At 43.0% G+C, this 19,255-nt stretch overlaps 1 protein-coding gene across 6 annotated transcripts in view; it reads right to left on the bottom strand.

The window, feature by feature from the left end:
* The window catches only part of DDAH1 (dimethylarginine dimethylaminohydrolase 1), a 183,171-nt gene that overhangs the window by 33,354 nt on the left and 130,562 nt on the right, over positions 1 to 19,255 (bottom strand). For all 6 annotated transcript variants that reach the window (XR_013959987.1, XR_013959988.1, XM_080657291.1 and 3 more), the window contains exon 5: positions 1,044 to 1,187. Coding sequence is in view for 4 of the 6 variants with exons in the window: in XM_080657291.1 (XP_080513417.1) it covers positions 1,044 to 1,187 (144 nt within the window). In the remaining 2 variants the exon portion in view is untranslated. The remainder of the gene's footprint in view (positions 1 to 1,043; positions 1,188 to 19,255) is intronic.

The raw sequence follows: 19,255 nt of genomic DNA on the forward strand, positions 1-19,255 counted from the left end.
GAGCGTTTGTTGATATCGAAGGTTCTAGGGTGGGGGTCAAGGAACCTGTCTTTTTAACAACCCTGCCGCTAAAGTTCGAGTATGAGACCCACCATTCACCCAGAGCTGGCTGAGCCCAGTCTGGGGTCAGAAGTCCTGCATTTTTCTCAGGTTCACACTGTCAGCCATGGAAATAGAGAAATATTGTCTATGGATCCCCTGCCCTTCTCTTTCGTTAAGAGGGAGATGGGTTATGAGGATAAGCCAAGAAATTAAGCAGTATTGCATATTTAAAAGGTGATATTAAATATTTTCTAAAATTTTAAAAGCCTAATATGTAAAAAAAAGTAAGATCAATGGTTACTTAAAATTCCTCTGTAATGCTTAGGATAAATAGCTGGGCTGAGATGAAGATGCTGAATGCCTACGAGGTAGGGACACTTGAAAGTTCTATGTATGGGAACTGCTTTATCTGCTTGGTAGGATTAGATTGAAATTACTTAAGTATACAGATGAGACTGAGAGTGCCCTAAAGACAAGGGAGATTTCATTAGACCAGGAAAAAATTCCATATCTAGGTACAATTCTCATGTTGGAACACAAACACAGAGACTCTTTAGCCACCTCCTTGGGTCTTTTGTTTGCCTCTGCCTTGAGGAAAAAATGACCCTCTGATGAGGGTCAGCTCTGACTTGTCAGAAAACAGTGACCCAGCTGACCATCTAGCTGTAGGTCTCTTTGCTTAATGAGTATCTGAGCGTGGGGAGGGGCATTCAATCAGAGCTGGAGCACAAGTACTTACTTGAAAAGCTTTGAATACCAGGCATGGCCATAGCAATCGCTGTGCATGTGCCAGTGACCAATAACATGAATGAGGAGAGTGAGTTAAAGACACTTTCCCTGTGTCCTGCCTTATATTATCTTTTCTGCTTTTCTAGTAATTCGATATGTATGGAGGAAAAGGAAGCCCCTGCTATTTGTCACTCCGTCATGAAAATATCCCGACAGGCAGATTGTCAGGGAAGCCTAGCCAGCTGCAATGGCCAGGAAGGATGCTTTTTTACCTTTGCACTTTCTGGATACTCTTCTGGGGTTCGGTGCAGCAAGACGTGGCCTTTGCTGGGGATGTTTAGATATATACAGTTTGCAGCCACGTCATCAGGCACAGTGAGTTTGTCGTAGCGGTGGTCACTCATCTGTTGCATGATCTGTAAAGAGGAATACAGCAGGCTAAAGCAGTGTGTCTCCCCACACTTTCCAAAACAGAAGGCAGGCAGTGTCGTGGATATAAGCTTGCAACGATGCCTCAGAACAGTGCTTTGTTGAGGTTCCTGTCTGTGACCCCTAGTCATTTACAGCCTGAGAGGAAAACCTGCCGGAGCTGTGACTCTTCGGAAGAATCTCAAGGGTTCTTCTTGTGGTTGTTCTTTTAAAAGTGCGTGGTCTCTAATTTTTAAAAGGTTTTAAAACTGTCTATAATTTTTCTAGTTTTTGTTCATAATCAGTAAGACACAAAATAGCCACATATATAAAAGGCTCAGCTGTTGTTTTTTTTTAAATCCTCATCTGAGGATATGTTTTTATTGATCAGAGAGGGGAGAGAGAGAGAGAGAGAGAGAGAGAGAGAGAGAGAGAGAGAGAGAGAGAGAGAGAGAGAATCACCTATGTGAGAGAGAAACATCAATCAGCTGCCTCCGGTACATGCCCCCACTGGGGAATGGAACCTACAACCTAGGCATGTGCCCCGACCAGGAATCAAACCCACACCTTTTGGTGTATGGGATGATGCTCTAACCAACCAAGCTGGCTGGCCAGAGCCCCAGCTGGGGTTGTGATGATATCCTTGACTGAATGAGCAGGGCTGACCTGGTCTGTAGGAAAAAAAGACTAACAGTATTCAGAATGGCCAATAACTCGGTTTAGCAATAACCACACATACACAATATATATTCTCCTATGAACACTTAAATTGGCTACACTGTCTGTTAGCAGGTATGCCCTTAATACAATTATCATAAACATCACCTGGGGAGAATGTGAAACTCATATTCCTAGGCTTCAACCCCCAATACCTGATTCTGGTTTGACAGATGTGAGGTGAAGCATAGAAATTTGCATCCTGAAAGCCCTCAAGGTAATTCTGAGGCAGACCCCTGGACCACCCCTGGGGAAAAACTGCTTTAGCAAGTCTGTTCATCAAACAACGGGTTTCTTTGTGCCTTCGTATAAAATAAACTTTAAAAATAACACACGATGAAGTCTGCATAAAATGTAAAATATTGATACCTAATCTTACCTCCTCAACACAATCACAACAAAACCACCCACCCCCCACTTCCCAAACCACACACACAACAAAAATGTCCAAACATCAAAAACAAAGCAAATATTACTTTGGCTTAGTCATGTAGAATCTTTCCATTCTTGATCAATACCCATATGTTTTAAGGAATCTGCCTAATTGTCTTATAATGAAGATATTAATAAGATCTTTTCCACAATCTGGTTCTAATATTCCTTTCCAGATAGGTGTCCCTTTACCTTTCAATATTTGTGTGAAAATGTGTTTCATATGACTAGACCCTAGAATTAGGCTGACTTGCCCACTTGGTCACGTGGCATTGGAAGGTAGGATTTATGAATGGTATGGAAGTGTGGAAGAGACTGCATGCTCCCAAGAGAATGTGAAGAGTGGCGTGTAGTAAGCCCTTCCTGACCCACCCATCAGGCAAACCATTCACATCTCCTAGTGAAATATGTCAAGGGTCCAGAGAGGCCAGGAGTAATCTGATCATGGACTATCCATCACAGAGAAGGAAACGTTAGAAATGGGATGAACTTATGCACAATATCAAAGGCTGAGAGACACAACGATGAGCAGGACATAGATCCAGTGTTTGAAGAGGTCACAATTTAATGGAGGAGTCTGACAGATAATCACATTATACTAAGAGCAAGCAGAGCACCATGATAAATATTTTACATTTATTATCTGATCTCAAAGTTCCTATGTTATAGATGAAGAAGCTGGATTTATAAAGGTCAAATTACTTGCTCAAGGCCTTAAAGGTGAATTCAAGCCCAGATCTGTACAACTCAAAACCTTCTTTATTAATCTCTGTGCTCTCTTTCCTGACCCCCAGAGCTGCAGCAGATCTCTCTCTCTCCTACTAACTACCATTAACATCTACTTTTCTGCATTCGTGTAGTACTTATTATTTATTCTTTTATGGTACCATGACTTCTTTTTGTGTATGCAATCCTATTATGACATGGTAGTCTGGTGTAGCAACAGGACTTGACTAAACATCTCTCTTGCACTTTTTAATTTAAATTGTTCTCTGAAAGGATAGGTCCACAGAGTAGATCAGCTGTAGGGTGGTTTCTTCACTAGAGCCCCAGTTGAGAACCTTTAGATCTATTAGAATATGGGGGCAATTAAGAAGTTAACATTCCTATAACAGCATACTCAACTTAGCCCTCTTTCTATAATGGATATGGTATGGAGCATGGAACAGTGCAGAATCTCAGAGGGAAGGTGTGTGTGGGGGGATTGAGCGGGTGGGAGGTAATCAACCAAAGACTTTGTAACTTATATGCATAACCCATGGATACAGACAAAGGGATGGTGAGGGCCTAGGGTGGAGTGGGGTGGGATTGGAGGGGGTCGATGGGGGAAAATAACAAAGATTTTTAAAAAGAATGGATATGCTAAAAAAGAATATGAAGAGGCTGATATAAGAGAAAAAATATCCAGACCCAATAGCTCTTTTCTATTATAAATTGCTATTTAATGCAGACTTCCTTTTTGGATGCTTTCAAAACACAGTAGTTTCCATTTATTAGTATGTGGGTGGGGCACATTAAGGCCATCAACTCTGGAGTAAGACCTGGGTTTGAGTCTCAGCTCTAACCTTTATGAGCTATGTAAATATAAGCTTCTTTTTTGACTTCTTGGCTTCCTCACCTATAAAATTGGGAATAATAACAGTCTTTTATACTTACTGTGAAAGTTAAATGGAGATAATATACATAATAAAGCATGGTAACAAGCCCTTAATAAGCCACTAGTATTTTATGACAGCACTAGAGGCCCGTTGCACGAAGAGATTCGTGCAATAGGCCTTCCTTCCCTTGGCTTCCAGCACCTGGGACCCAGGCCTTCGCTCTGGCAGGAGTCTGCCTTCTTTGTCTTTGCTGCAGACTCAGGCTGGTGTCTGCCATATTTGTCTTCGCTGCAGACTCTGGCTGGAGTCTGCCGTCTTAGTCTTTGCTGCAGACTCTCACTGTAGACTGCCGTCTTCGTCTTCGCTAAAGACTCGGGCCAGAGTCTATCATCTTTGTCTTTGCTGCAGACTCCAGAGTCTGCAGTCTTGTCTTCTCTGTGGCACTCTGCTCCTGTAGATCCCTTCGCCCCCCAGCCCTCCCTCTGATAGCAGGCATCCTGCCCTGCGTGGCCACTCCACGCCTGGAGCAGCCCCCGCCCCAGCCACCATCTTTGGCCTTTAATTTGCATACTCACTCTGATTGGCTGTGGGTGATAGCCGAGGTACGGTCAATTTACATGTTTGTCTATTATTAGGTAAGATGACCAGACAAAGAGTTCAAGTTTCCAGTCTGCAATCCTATCTACTATTCTGGCAAGCTTTGACTTCAATCTTAAAATAGCTTGTTTTGGAGGCCTATCTTTATTCTTAAAACCACATAACACTATACCCATCACATTCCTATCTTGATTTCTTTAGCGTCCTTCTTTCTAAGGCCTGCATTATTTAATAGGCAATCCAATGGTCTTGCAGGTTTAGCATCTCTTCTGTCTGGATTCCCTAGAGAGAATTGTTAGAAAACGTCCAGGCTTTTCAAAATTTGGACAAATTTTGATACGCGAGTTTTTACAAAGTTTCTCTTTCTTTTCAAATGCACTAGCTCCTTGAATGCAGGTTTAGGCATATTACAGTGAGCAAAGCATGGACTTTGGAGTCAGAAAGGTCTGGGTCTGAAACTTTGCTCTGCCTCACATTAACTCTGTGACCTTGAGCAAATCCCTCTCCCAGCCTCAAGTCCCTCAGTTTTAAAATGGGATGACAGTGTCATATCTATTCTCCATAGGGCAACACTGAAAATTATTTTTTTAATTTTAATTTATTTTTTGTTAATCCTCACCCGAGGGTATTTTTCCGTGGGGAAGCATGGGACTTAGTTGAAAAGTCTATAAGGAGGATTCTCTGAAAGGTCAGAGGCCTATAGGGGTCCTTGCCAAAGGCTGCAGACCCTGCGTTGACTTTTCCAAACAAGTCTGACCCCCTGGGTGTTTTACTAGAATCTTTATGTTTAGACTTCAAAATGTCCTTGTTTGAAAGACACTACAGATGCAGGTGCTTTCTCAAGGATACTTATCGTGCTGATTGTATCTAATAGGTAATTTTAGTTCAAGCTGTTAGCAATAAAAGCCTAAGGAAGCACGCAATTGAGGCTATTTGCTTCTAAAGCAAAACAGCCCCTTAGCCTCTCTTTCACAGAAACGTGTGTCAGAGTAATCTATTCATCCGTGGCTCAGGGTCTGCCAGTCAGCCTGGCATTTTTCCATTGATTTTTAGAGAGAGTGGAAGGGAGGGGGAGAGACAGAGAGAGAGAGAGAGAGAGAGAGAAACATCAATGTGAGAGACACATTGATTGGTTGCCTCCTGCACACACCCTGACCAGGGCCGGGTATGGAGCTGGCAATGAGGTATATGCCCTTGATCAGAACTGAACCCAGGACCTTTTAGTCCATGGGCCAATGCTCTATCTACTGAGCCAAACTGGTTAGGGCTAAGTTTATTTTTTTTAAAATAGAACAAAACAAAACAGATCATGCACTTGAAGTGCTCAGCACAAGTTCCTAGCACATATTAAGTGTGTAATAAATGTGAGAACTCTTTCTTCTTTGTTCCCTGCAGGTCACCTAGCACATAGCAGATGATTGAAATTTGTAACTAATTGATTCATTTCTTCATTCATTTCTAAGGATATAGGGAGCCTCGGGAGCACACTGGGATGGACTAAGTGATCAATTCTTATGTGAACAATTGCATTCGCTCAGAAAAACAAGATGTGGTCTATGTCCAGAGATACAAATACAATTCATTACTTAAAGTAAACCAGGCTAAAATCAATGAGCCCATGTTTGTCTTCTCTCTTCATGAAGGGCTATAATGTGTGCTCCCAACCCAAATGACTTTGGATGTAAGACAATAAGGGATGGCGGACGTGGGGTGAACTAGAGAGCACAGCAGCTAAAAGCATTAAAGCAAAGGAAGGAAAGAAAGAAAAAACTGTGTGTAGCAAACTGCATACATGTGCCTCTGTCGGTTTTAACCCCTGCTTGAGTAAAATGGTACAGGAACTCAAACAGCAGATTGGTTTCCTCATAATATAAATGGGGCTGTTTCTAACTGTAGAGGAGAAGCTAGGATTTGTGTGACTTTTCAGTAATTAATCTCAGTCCGTCTGACCAGCATGCTTCTTTCCTGGTACAGGGGCGAGGACTGCACGATGACTGAATTCCTGCTCATTGTGTCCTGTGGAAGGTGGGCCACATTTGCTCATGTTTGCAGTCAGAACCAGCCTGTCATTGTTCATAGGGATTGGACCTAATTCACCCCAGGAGTTCAGGATTTCTTCCAGACCAGTAAGGAGACAATCCATGGGCTAGAGGTCTACTAAGTTGAACCCCAGTGATCCAAGGGCCTCACAGAAATCCTTAAAACATGGTATGTATAGCCATTACCTGGTCGAGCCTAGACACAAACAAAAACAAAACCCAGAAAATCTCATCTTTCCATTGACTTAATTTTCTAAGCAATTGGGAGAGTCGTGGGTAGCATATTCTGGTCTATCACATTCAGGCTAGCTGCCAGGTCAATTCACGGTCCACAGACGATTCGTTCCACATCTTTTCTCATAGATAAAGAAATCACTGATGTACAAGGTAAGCTGAAAGAGAAAGCAGCATGGCAAGACCACATACCCCACAGGCTGACTATACCTTCCATGGTCCCATAAGCAGCCTGGGCACATTTCCCGCCTCTCAGTGTGACTCATGCATGTCCAGTGGTGACTATGAAGCAGAAACATGGAATGTTGTACATTCCAGAGGAAGTGTTACCAAGGATTGTTATCGGTGCTGACTTCTTGTTTATCAGCGAGGGAACAGATGAAAATTCCGAGGTTGTGCCCACCTCTGAAAGTGCCTGGTTTTGTTAACATAACGGAGACTCTGTGCTTCCCTTCCCTGTGCCTTATTTACTTGGGCTCCAGCTCTCTCCACACTCCCTCCCACTCCCCACCCTCTCCTCCTGGAGTGAACAATCCTACCCCCACCCCAGTTCCTCTGTGTTTGCACTGTTCTTCAGTTAAAGGCATTTATTTGATATTCTAATCACTGCTTTTCCTCACTCTTCAGTATTTCTCTCTTTTCTGGGCCTTATAGTTATAACTTACAGCTTCTAGTAGAAGCATTCCTAACATTACTGGCTTAAGGGCCAGTGATCATTCGAAATATGTTGAACGAGAGCTCTGCAGATACCCTGGACCACCAGAAAGTTGAACAAGTGAGTCCTAGAGCAAATTAAGCCTGAAACATCCCTAGAGGCAAAGATGACAAAATTGAAGCTGTCTTACTTCAGGCACATCGTGGGAAGGCAGGGTTCCTTGGAAAAGGCAATGCTGGGGAAAACGGAAGGCAACAGGAAAAGAGAAAGAACAAATACGAGATGGATTGACTCCATAGGCAGGAGTCTGCAGGAGCTGAGGACAGAGTGCTGTGGACATCACGCATCATCTTGGGGTTGGCAGGAGTCGGAATAGACTAAATGGCGAGTAACACACACACACACACACACACACACACACACACACACACTACATTTAGTTCAACTTAGTATTATTTCAGGATAGTTTAATTTTTTTCATTACTGTGAAGAACTATAATATCCTTAGTGGGGAAATAATTTAATTCTGGGAATACATAAAGTAATTCACTGATAAATTCTACCGAGAGTTACTCTTAAAATAAATGTCTTAACAAACCGCCAAAGCTACCTTAGGAGAAGTTTTTCAATTAATTTACCAAGGCCCCAGGGTTATCATTTTAAGACAAGTTAGAAAATGTGCCAGAAGAAATGACTTTTAATAATAGAACAGGCCCCATTTGGAACAGTGAGTGGTTCTGCTTAAGTGTGGAAAGAAAAAAAAATGCTAAAAGCTATGTCAGGCATAGTCTTTCTAAATGAAAAGGATTTAGGAAGTGGTAACTACAGAGAATAAACAAAAAAAAAATGCTTTTTTTCATGAAAAAGCTAAAGGTATTTATTTTAAAAACTTTTAAAATTGAATTTGTTGGGGTGACACTGGTTAATAAAATTATGTAGGTTTCAGATGTACAATTCTATAATACAACATCTATATATTGTACTGTGTATTCACCCCCCCCCCCCAATCAAGCCTCCTTCCATCATCATTTAAAGGTGTTTATTTTAAACACAGAGAAATTCTGTCTTTTGGGACAAAGAACAGGTTTCTCTTTTCCTGTCAGAGTGATTATTTTCCTTTCGTTTATATGTTGCTATTGTCTGAATAAGACAGCTTGCCATTTAGTTATAGCTGGGTTTAGGAGATACGTGTACATGTACACGCAGGGTGGTTGCCATTAGGAGCGGAACAAACGCACAGAAAGAGATTCAGGAGATGTATGTCTCTCTAACACCTTTCCCTGTTGTGTTAAAATGGGCCCTGGGAGAATGCACTCACATGGCCTGCCTGGCAGGGCATCACCTCAAAGAGCGCAGGCTCCCAAAGAGGAGGCAGGGCGAGGTGGAGGGACAGGCTTTGTTTCCACTTTGGGGATGCACAGAAGCCTTGTCAAAAGATGAGCATCATTTCAAACACCCTGAGAAGGGGCTGCTGGGCTGTTTAGTTTCATGTTCCAACATTTTTTTTCCTAATAAAAGGATGAAGGAGGTGTGTTGCTCCAGGGTTCTATGTATTCTTTTTAAAAAACATGTATTTTTATTGATTTCAGGGAGGAAGGGAGAGGGATAGAGAGAGAGAAGCATCAATGATGAGAGAGAATCATTGATCGGCTGCCTCCTGCATGCCTCCCACGGAGGATCAAGCCTGCAACCCGGGCATGTGCCCTGACCGGGAATCTAACCATGACCTCCTGGTTCATAGGTCGATGCTCAACCACTGAACCATGCCAGCTGGGCTGTAAAGTGTTCTTTTAACTACAGGGACGGTACATTGAGCTTCATACTCTGCCCTCAGAACCGAAAGGAGAAAGCCCAAACCCTTTCACAGCGCCACAAATTCCTCAGGGGTCCCCAACTTTGGATAGTACACAGCAGTTCTATAGGGCTTTAGGGGAGGATCTGAGAAGTCAAGATGCTGCTTTAAATGCCTTTTCTGACTTCTGCCGGTTCCCAAAGGAATCGCTCCACATTGTGTAAAACATAGTAAATATTATGGGGGTTGCATATAATTGGTGTTCGGTTCAATTCCACATCCTTTATGGAGGCTCTCCTTTGGGGTAGCCACCTTGGCGGTGGGAGGTGGGAAAGGGAAAACGATGCAAAGGTAATGTAGTCACAGGCTCTGCCTTCAGGAGATGATAACCTACAGTTTAAGGCAGGAAAAGCATGTGAAGGGTATGCTGGCAGGAAAGAGAAAGCCAACCTCACTTCTATCAGAGGCACCTCCTTAACAAAGCAGGCACGCAATGGAGAGGAAGTGGCTCTGAGGATCATCTTGGCCACGCCATGGTCTGTTACACAGCTGCTGGTCTGGAGGAACCAGCCTTGCTCCCCAGAGTGGAGCTGTCACAGAGCAGAGTGGGAAATGCCTGGCTTTCAGCCCAAGAGGATTTACATGGCTGGATGCATTAACAGCCAGGCATTTCCGGCAGTTCCCAACATTTCTGGGAATTTTCTCATCCAACGGACTGGAAGGCTGCTTCGTTCGCCCACTTATTTGTTACTCATGGCTTTTTTGTATTACCTCAATTATTTAAAAACAAATTCTTGGGCTATGTTGTTTCCCAGGACAATGTATAGCATGTATTTAGAGATATTTAGGAAGTTCAGAGCACATTGTGGCTTACTCATGACAAATCTTTCTATGAAATATACATATGTACCCATGTCAACATATCAAAACTGAGCCCATATTGAAAGCAATTGATTATAGGTCCTATTGAGATATACAATATATGATGCTCAAGCACACTTTTCATTGTTACTGGATATCTAAAATCATTCATGCATTCATATCCATCCATCAAGCACCTCCTGAGAGCATGACAACAGAGTAGGCATCAAGCCCGGGCAGTCCTTTTAAAGCCGAGTCAAAATAGCTACGGATAACATTTTAGAATCAGTATCATGTTTTCATTTTTCTTAGTCCTTCTGCAAATCAGGTCAAAATGAGCAGAATTTGAGAGAGGTTGCTTTTTAACATCCTGTCTGAATTGATGGGCTGTATAGATTCTAAGAATGAGGTTACTTGGTTCTTTTTTGTTAAATCCGAGTATACTTTCAACGGCAGATATTCCCTTCAAAGCTAGCTACCATCTCCTCTACAAATTCTCTCTCATATTTTGAATGGCCACTTATGCTCAGCACACGGTCCACTAAATATGTGGAGGAAAGATTTCTGTTATTCACACTACAGCCAGAAATCACATGAACCATTTCCGGAAGGGATCCTCAAAAACAAAGGTTTCTATAGAAGGCTGGGAGAGCCTCCCACACTGTTAGGGGCCCACTCTGAGCTCTCTGGGGGCTGGGCACAGGGCATGGGCAGGAGGAACAAGGGAGGCTCTCTGGGTGGGTCACAGTCCTAAGTTTCTAATTTCAGGGGTAGAAAGGAAAGAAATTCAGACCAAAGCACCCCTTCCAAATGCAAAGTCTGGGATCCTACCCTCCCTTCAAACCCCTGCCCATGAATTCTCTAAGCCTAGCTCTGTGGCAGAAGCAAGTCTCCCACAGTTTCCTTCTCATCTTTTGTACAGGGGTGAGCAAAAGTAGGTTTACGTATGTGAGTGACATTCTTTTTAGTTAAAAAAGCAATGTAATAATCATAAGCTGCATGTCTTTAACAATTGTAAACCTACTTTTGCCAGCCCCTGTATGTCAGTGCAGTAGACAGCTGCCTCCTTGGCTACTGAAGTCATGCCCTGGTTATGCTTCCCCAGATAACTGCACCCTCAACCTCATCATCCAAAATTAAACTCTGGGTATTGGGGGTTTGGCGATCTCTCAGGTTCCCCAGGGGCATTCTATCACAAGAAACAGCTGGAGCATTTGTTGAACTATTATCCATTTATTTATGGTTCACCTATTCTTCATTCACTTTGCAAAACAATCCATTTTTACAGATGAGAAAACCCAGGTTCAGAGAAACTCAGTAATTTGTTCAAGGCCACATGTTAAGGCAGTAAATCCAGAATTTGATGTGTGGATACATCAACTTACAAATGCCCACCTTTTCTTGTCATGCCAAACTACCACATTGCTAATATCCCTTGAAAGACTAGACTCTGAGCCCACGAACTGGCAGCCTCTTAGCTAATTTTTCCTATACATACAACTTATTTAGCATACATATATTTTTAAAAGTTTGCATTTAAATACATTTTAGACAGAGAAGATCTGGCCCTGAAGCCATTTGCTACTGGACCCTATGGGCTGGTTTCCGCAAAGCTAGCTATTACGTTCTTTAGTAGATGAAAGAGGAGCAAAGTCTTTGGGAATGGAAAAAGACAGTGGGTTGACAATGCATTATTGTTCCTTGAGCAGCAGAGGGGCAGGCTCCAAGGTGAGAGATGAGAAATGGCCAAACGAAAGCCAGCAGTTACATGTGGCTTTGTTACTCAATTTCTGTGATTATTTCACATCTATGAAATTTTTGCCCATGTATACAAAGTAGTTCCATTGCCTGAAAATAACATGTTACACAAAGATCCAATGACTATTGGGACTGTATGTAGCTATTCCATTCCCTGCTATTGAAAAACACTCTTGCTGGCATGGGCTACTTGTCAGTCACTGCTGTCCCTAAATGCGTCAGGGGGAAGCACCTTGCTCTGATATGCTCAGAAATGGAAACTTCTGTGAAACAGGTTGACAGATCTCCTTCATATTTTAGGATGTGGTTTCTTATCCACAGCACTACTGACATTTTGGACCGGATAAGCCTTTGTTTTGGGGACTGTCCTGTGCATTGTAGGATATTTAGCAGCATCCCTGGTCTTTATCCAGTAGCATCCATTCCCCCATCCCCTCACATTGTGACAAAAATATTTCCAGCCCCAGCTGGTTTGGCTCAGTGGATAGTCAGCCTGCACACTGAAGGGTCCTGGTTTGATTCCAGTCAAAGGCACATGCCTAGGTTGCGGGCTCGATCCACAGTTGGGGGGCATGAAGGAGGCAATGTTTCTCTTTCATCATTGATGTTTCTGTCTCTCTCTCCCTCTCCCTTCCACTGTGAAATCAATAAAAAAATATTTAAAAAATATTTTTAAGAAGTTTCCAGCCGTTGCCAAATGCCCCCGGTGGGCAAAGTTGCCCCTGGTTGAGAAGCACTGTCTTTAGGAGAAAGCCACAGAATGAATTCATATGTTAGGAGAAGATAGATACTTATGGGAAATAAGAAGAAATATAGAAAAAGAAAGAGAAAGAAATCAAACTTCCAAATAAATATACTGTTTACTCTTCTATTCTTCCTCTGATTTATTAAGATCCCTGAAAAGAAATGGATTAGAGTTTAAGATAACAGCTGTTGTCCCCACATATCTTTTACAAGAAACCAAAATCACCTGCAAATGACTACAACTAAACCCTGGCTCATGAAGAAAGCAGCATGCCCACCTTGCCTACTCTTGTGTGGGGAGTTACTGGGGCTCCCTGCATTTCAAGTTTTACATTCTGACATGGGGAAGAGAAATCTTGGCTTCTGTCTGGATATGGCCTTTGATAGTGTCATACAGTGACCGTTGATAACATAATCTGAGCACCAGGAAAGTTATGTCATTTTGTAGAAAACTAAGAATTCTACATTTGAGAACTAGGCAGGAATTTGGGTATTATCAAGCCCACTTATCTTTTACAGAAGCTCAGAGATGAAAAGTTAAATGATTTACCTAAAATCACAAAAAGGCAGTGAATTGTAATGAGGATGATCTGAGGTCTCATGACTCAGTCCAGGCCTTTCCCACTGGTCTTGGTTTGGTGGAGGGGATTTAAGTGGGACCCAGAGGGACAATGTCAGCTCTTCCATAGCCCCCTCCTTCACTCCCAAGTTAAGGGGTCTCTCTTCTCCTGAAGGTCAAATAAGATTGTCTTGCACCTCTATTCCTTGATTGATGGAATGTCCTAGGCCAGTGGCTCTCAACCTTGGCTACAAATTAGAATGATCTGGGGAGCTTTAAAAAAATGCGGATTGCTGAGCTCAACCATAAAGATTTTTCATTTACTGGGTCCAGAGTGAGGCAAAACATTGCTCTTTATTTTTATTTTAAATATATTTTTATTGATTTCAGAGAGGAAGGGAGAGGGAGAGAGAGATAGAAACATCAATGATGAGAGAGAATCATTGACTGGCTGCCTCCCACATGCACCACACTGGGGATCAGGCCCGCAACCTGGGCATATGCCCTGACTGGGAATTGAACCGTGACCTCCTGGTTCATAGGTCTATGCTCAACCACTGAGCCACTGGACCCCAAGGGCTGGTTTTTCTTTTTAAACACTCCCCCAGGGGACTGGAATATGTAGACAGGATTGAGAACCACTCTTCTGTGACCTCTTAATAATTTCTACCAATTTAGGGGGTAGAAGGTGGGATGAAGAAAGGAGGCAGATTATACTCTTATGTTTTCTCTGGCCCAGCTTCTACTGAATTAGATCTATTTGGAGACAAGTATTTTTCATGGAGTATCCCTTTTAAACCAGGTCAGCATACACAGGGACCTCAGTCATTCCTGGATTGCCTCAAAAAAACCCTATCCACGTAGGGTTACAGACTTTTCTCAGGCTTGGCAAGTTGGAGGATTGCAGTTACATAAACACGCAGAATACTAAGCGCTGGTGTATTCAAAGGCTTGACCACTCTGCTTCCGGTTCAGACCTCTCCCCCCTCCCTTTCCTCTCCGCTTCCCTATCTCCACATTCCTATTGTTGCTAACGAAGGACAGTTTTGCTTTCTCTTTTGCTGTATTGTCTTCAGCTGATCCCAAGCCTACGAAGGTCCCACCTTTACCCCAAAGGACTTATCATTTCCTAAACAAAGACAATTCTCCCCTCAGAGAAATTGAGGATTTAGCTCTTCCAAGGGTCTAGTGAACATTGTGGCTACATCCTACACATCAATTCCCTGCTTTCTCCGTAACTACCCCAAGTTCCATTTGTATATACTCACACCTCCCACATAATTGGGGAGGAGCTGATTCTACCCCTGGCTCCAGGACTGAATCACAGTACCTGTGGTGTCTCAGTTATATAGTTACGGTGCTTCTAGGTTAAAACAACAACAAAAAACAAAAACAAACCACCAGAAAACCCCCAAACCAAACAAATAAACAAAATATACTCCCACAAACCCCTCAAATCTAACACTTTTGCTTATTAAGCAGTTAGGTCCAAACAACTTAATAGCAGAATTGTGTGTGCTAACTGACAGGTATATCTGTCCTTTTTGAAAATTTAAACTATGCCACAGTGGCCCTGTGAGTTTGCTTGATGCCCATGTGCCTCAGTGCAGTCGGGGGACTGAAGATCCCGGGTTAGGGTTAGTGGTTCAGGAATTGGGCAGTTGACCGGTTTGGACTAATGAGAATGAGTAAGGTCTGAAGGACTGATGCCCCTCTCCCTGAATGCTGGGGAGGAAGCATGTAGCCAGCAGCTGCTGGCAGTCACAGTGCTCCCCTGAGCAGGAGCCAGCTTAATGATGAAGCCCATCTGTGAAAGAGCAGAGAGATAAAAGGATCTGGTTTTTGATGACATCACTGAGCAGACAGATCAAACCTAAAGTTTGCATTACTTCAGACCTACATGGATCAATAAATCTCCGTCATTGTTTTGGTCAGCCTGAATTGGATTTCCTGTTAATGGCTAGTGAAGACAGACAGCCTTTATCAATTAGGACTAAATTAGGCTGTAACAGAAACTACCTGCCTCCCAAAGCGACTTAAAAATGTTTGTTTTTCTCTCACTTGAAAGGCGTTTTGAGGTCATAGTGTAGTGCAAGCATGTCAAACTCACGGCCCACAGGCTGCATGCCTCATTTATTTGGCCCATGTTAGCCTCTGAGTTTGACATGCTTGGTGTAGTGACTTGACAGTCATCAGAAATCCAGGATCCTTCTAGCTTTCTGCTCTGCCATACCTGGGACCCAGTCCTTGTCCTCATGATATAAAATAGCTGCTGGTGCTCCAACCATCACATCCTCTTTCTCAAGCAGCAAGATTCAGGAAGGGGAGTTGGCACAACGCCCTTTCAAATCCAGTGCTTCTACTTTCATCTCATTGAGCGATCCTTACTCTCATTGCCGTCCCCAGTACTAAGGAAGCTAAGAAATGTGGACTTTATTCCAAGTGGCAATGTGCACATCTAAAACTCAAGGTCCAATTCATAAAGAAGGGAGGGTGGAATGGAAGTTGGAGAAGGTGACTGTCATCAACTGATTCGGAGAGTAATATATATTTTGACATCACCACTGTACATATTTTAACCTTTGCCCCTTTGGGCAATTGTCATACTCTTTGAATTGAGTCAACATATCCAAGTCTTCCCAGAAGGACAGGTGATTAGATGATTACGGAAAAGCTTCCAGGGAGGCACAGTCACATCGCTGGCCCTTTGCAGTAGTGCATGGCATGTGGTAGGTGCTCAATACATAAAAACATTTTTAAACATCTTCACCTGAGGATATGGTTTTTAAAAATTGTTATTATTGCCCTATCTGGTTTGGCTCAGTGGATAGAGCGTTGGTCTGCAGACTGAAAGGTCCCATGTTTGATTCCGGTCAAGGGCATGTACCTTGGTTGTGGGCACATCCCCAGTAGGAGATGTGCAAGAGGCAGCTGATCGATGTTTCTCTCTCATCGATATTCTTAACTCTCTTTCCCTCTCCCTTCCTCTCTGTAAAAAAATCAATAAAATATATTTAAAAAAATAAAAATTGTTATTATTACTATTATTATTTTGAGAGAGAGAGAGAGAGAACATTGATGTGAGAAAGAAACATCAAACAGTTGCCTCCTGTACATGACCTGACCGGCAATCTAGGCATGTGCCCTGACCTGGAATCGAACCCACAACCTTTTGGTGTATGGGAGGGCACTCCAACCAACCGAGTCACACCAGCCAGGGCTGTGTTCAATACATTCTTGTTGAGTGTTAAAATGAATGAATGATCTCTTCGCAGTACATTTCAACAACTTAAAATCCTCCTAAAATCTCCTGATGCGATTTCCTATAAGACACACTCAGAGCTCAACCGTCAGGGAAGAGCAGAGAAGAGCTGTGGCGCATACTGGTCACCCAGTCTTCAACTTTAACCAGATTTGGTTGCTCTCAAGAGGCCCTTCTCAAATTCTCCCCAATAATGCTCAGGGAAGGGACCAGACAAACTTTTTATCCAAAGAGATCTGGGTCTCTTTCCTCCTTTCACTATTCCCACTTGAAGAATTGGTTTCATGCTTGTTTTCAAGCCACAGGGCTCCAGAGCTAGGAAGGAATGCAGACTTTTCCATTCAAGTCCCGGGGCCCATGTGCCTAACGAGAATGAGGGCAAGAGCCCTCACTGCAGAGACACTGCACGTTAATATACAAATGCTGTCAACAGAGAGAAAGGCACTAGATGGAGCACATGGTAAGTAACTTATTCTGTAAGCATTTCCCTAACAAGACACAGCATTTCAGAGAAAAGTTAGCTCTTCACAAGCCTCTGTATTTCAGTAACCTAGTAGAATCCTGTATGGTTTTCTTACACATGAGAGCTATTCCTCTGAAGTGCCAGTTATTTTACTCAATATAATATTGCTCTGAATGATATTAGGTGGCATTTTCTGTTCAAGAATATAACAATTTACTTTTGGAAAAGGATTTTATTCCCCTGCCCTCAAATGCTAGTGTAGGAACTGATGCTAGGTGAATTCCAGACAGAGCCAGAGTTCTTCACAGTGTGGTCTGGGGTCACCTGCTCCAGAGTCAGGCAGTGGTTCCTGGGCTCCTTCCCAGTCTCCTGAATCAGAATTTCTCGTGGTGAACCCCAGGAATGAGATGTGCATTCCAAATGTGTGCTCCCTGTCGTTCTTGGGTACACTAAAGTTTGAAAACCACTCACTTAGACTTTTCAAGTTAAATTAACATAATATTCACACCTAAAAGGAATTATTACTGCTACTGAGGCTACAACTACTATTAGCTAACTTATGTCGAGCTCTTATCAGTTGCCAAGGTGTGGATGAAAAGAAATCAATGACTAGAAAAATGCACAAAATGGCATAGATTCAACACCTTTCATCTAACTTCTAAGTGGTTCTTTAACACTCTGAATCATGAGTCACCTCTGCCTATGTGGTCACAGCTTTGAACTTGGTCCCACTTCAGAAAGAGATAAAAGGGAATGGCTGCTGTAACCTGTCTCCAAAGCCGACTTTGACATCTGTAGACAGTGTATGAGTAACACGGGGCCCTAACCAGAGTATCCAGTGACCACAAATACAAAATAGATTTGGAAATATTCTGAAAGGCTGCTGGACCCATCTGACATTTTGAAAGATGAAAACAAGAAGAAACAGTAAGTGCTTATTAAGAACATGGCAATGCGAGTGGAAGGGCTTTACAGGAAAGTGGTGGCAAATTTACTTCTGTTTCTCTCACTTGCCGTTATTTCTAAGGACGGTCCAAATCCCAGCATTGTATCAGGTCGTGTGGATGTTCTCCCTAGAGGCTGGAGAATTATTCACAGTTAAAATGTCACCTCTAATTTAGTGTCTACGTTTTACCACACACTTTATTAACCTTCAGCCAAGCAATAGGATGCTCATCAACACCTAAGGCATTCAATACATGTGACTTTCACGGAGAAACAGTAACCCAAAACTCAACCATCCTCCCTCCAGCTCAACTGACACATTTCCTAATCCCTTCAGCATCATGGGTACCGGCATTGGCATGGCCCAGAGGGTCACACAGGTCATCCTGTGATGCACAATTTTAGCCCACGAGGCAGAAACCATCTTGGCTTTTTTCTTTTTTCTTTTCTTTTCTCCTCCCTGTCCCCCCCCTTTTTTTTTTTACGGTCTTTTGCCAATTCAGTTCAGCCAAGAAACAAAAGGATGCTGCTGGAAATGAAGAGCATGAAATGTGAAAGCGATTTTTTTTTCTGGTGTGCCCTGAGAGTGAGTAAAGACAATAAAAAAATAAACGGAGGATGGTAAAAGACAGAGACTCCAAATTTGGATCAGCCACGACAGCTGCCAATGGAAACTGAAATGGGAGCCAACCTCATTAGTGGCGTACGGGCTTAGACATCGGATGTCTACCAGAGCTGCTGTCAGGTGGATGTGTCTGAGGGTAGCTCAGTTCCCAAAATGTGAATCTAGGTCAGTGAAATCCAGCTACATACCCTGCTCACACATTTTCTATGATTTGCTCCCGTGGGGATGAGGTGCAAGGGAGCATTTGAACTCTTTCAAAAATTCCACCAAAGGCACCCCATCTGGCAGTCATTTCTGAAGTCACTTTGTTCATCATCGACCCCCAGGGCCTAGTACAGTGCCTGGTATGAGACAAGAGCTCTATAAATACCTGCCAAAGGGTGGCTCCGCTCCATTCTCCTCCCTTGCCCCTTCAAGCCCATGGGTCACAATGTTCTGCCATTCCTCTAAATGACCCCACCTTCTGCACGGCCCTTCCCTGTTCACAGCTGCTCTCCTGGTCCAGACCTGCTTGCCTTTATGGACTTCATGATTGTACCTGACTAGTATTCTCACTCCTAACCCTTCTGTTAAATCATTATAGCCGGAAGGACAAACAGATCTTTCTGAAGGATCCTCAGCTTTTACACCTCTGCTGCAAAACTCTGAGTGGCTCCCCACAGCCTGCAGATAAGAAAATCCCTTGGCCTTTGGACCAGGACCATCTTATATCTTGGACCTTCACGTCCTTTCTTTCTCCGCATACACCCTTGTTCTAGCCTTTGTTTTTGATTATAGAAAGGGCATTGTCCTGTT

Source organism: Plecotus auritus, assembly GCF_963455305.1.
Source record: "Plecotus auritus genome assembly, chromosome: 2".
Classification (NCBI taxonomy): Eukaryota; Metazoa; Chordata; class Mammalia; order Chiroptera; family Vespertilionidae; genus Plecotus; species Plecotus auritus.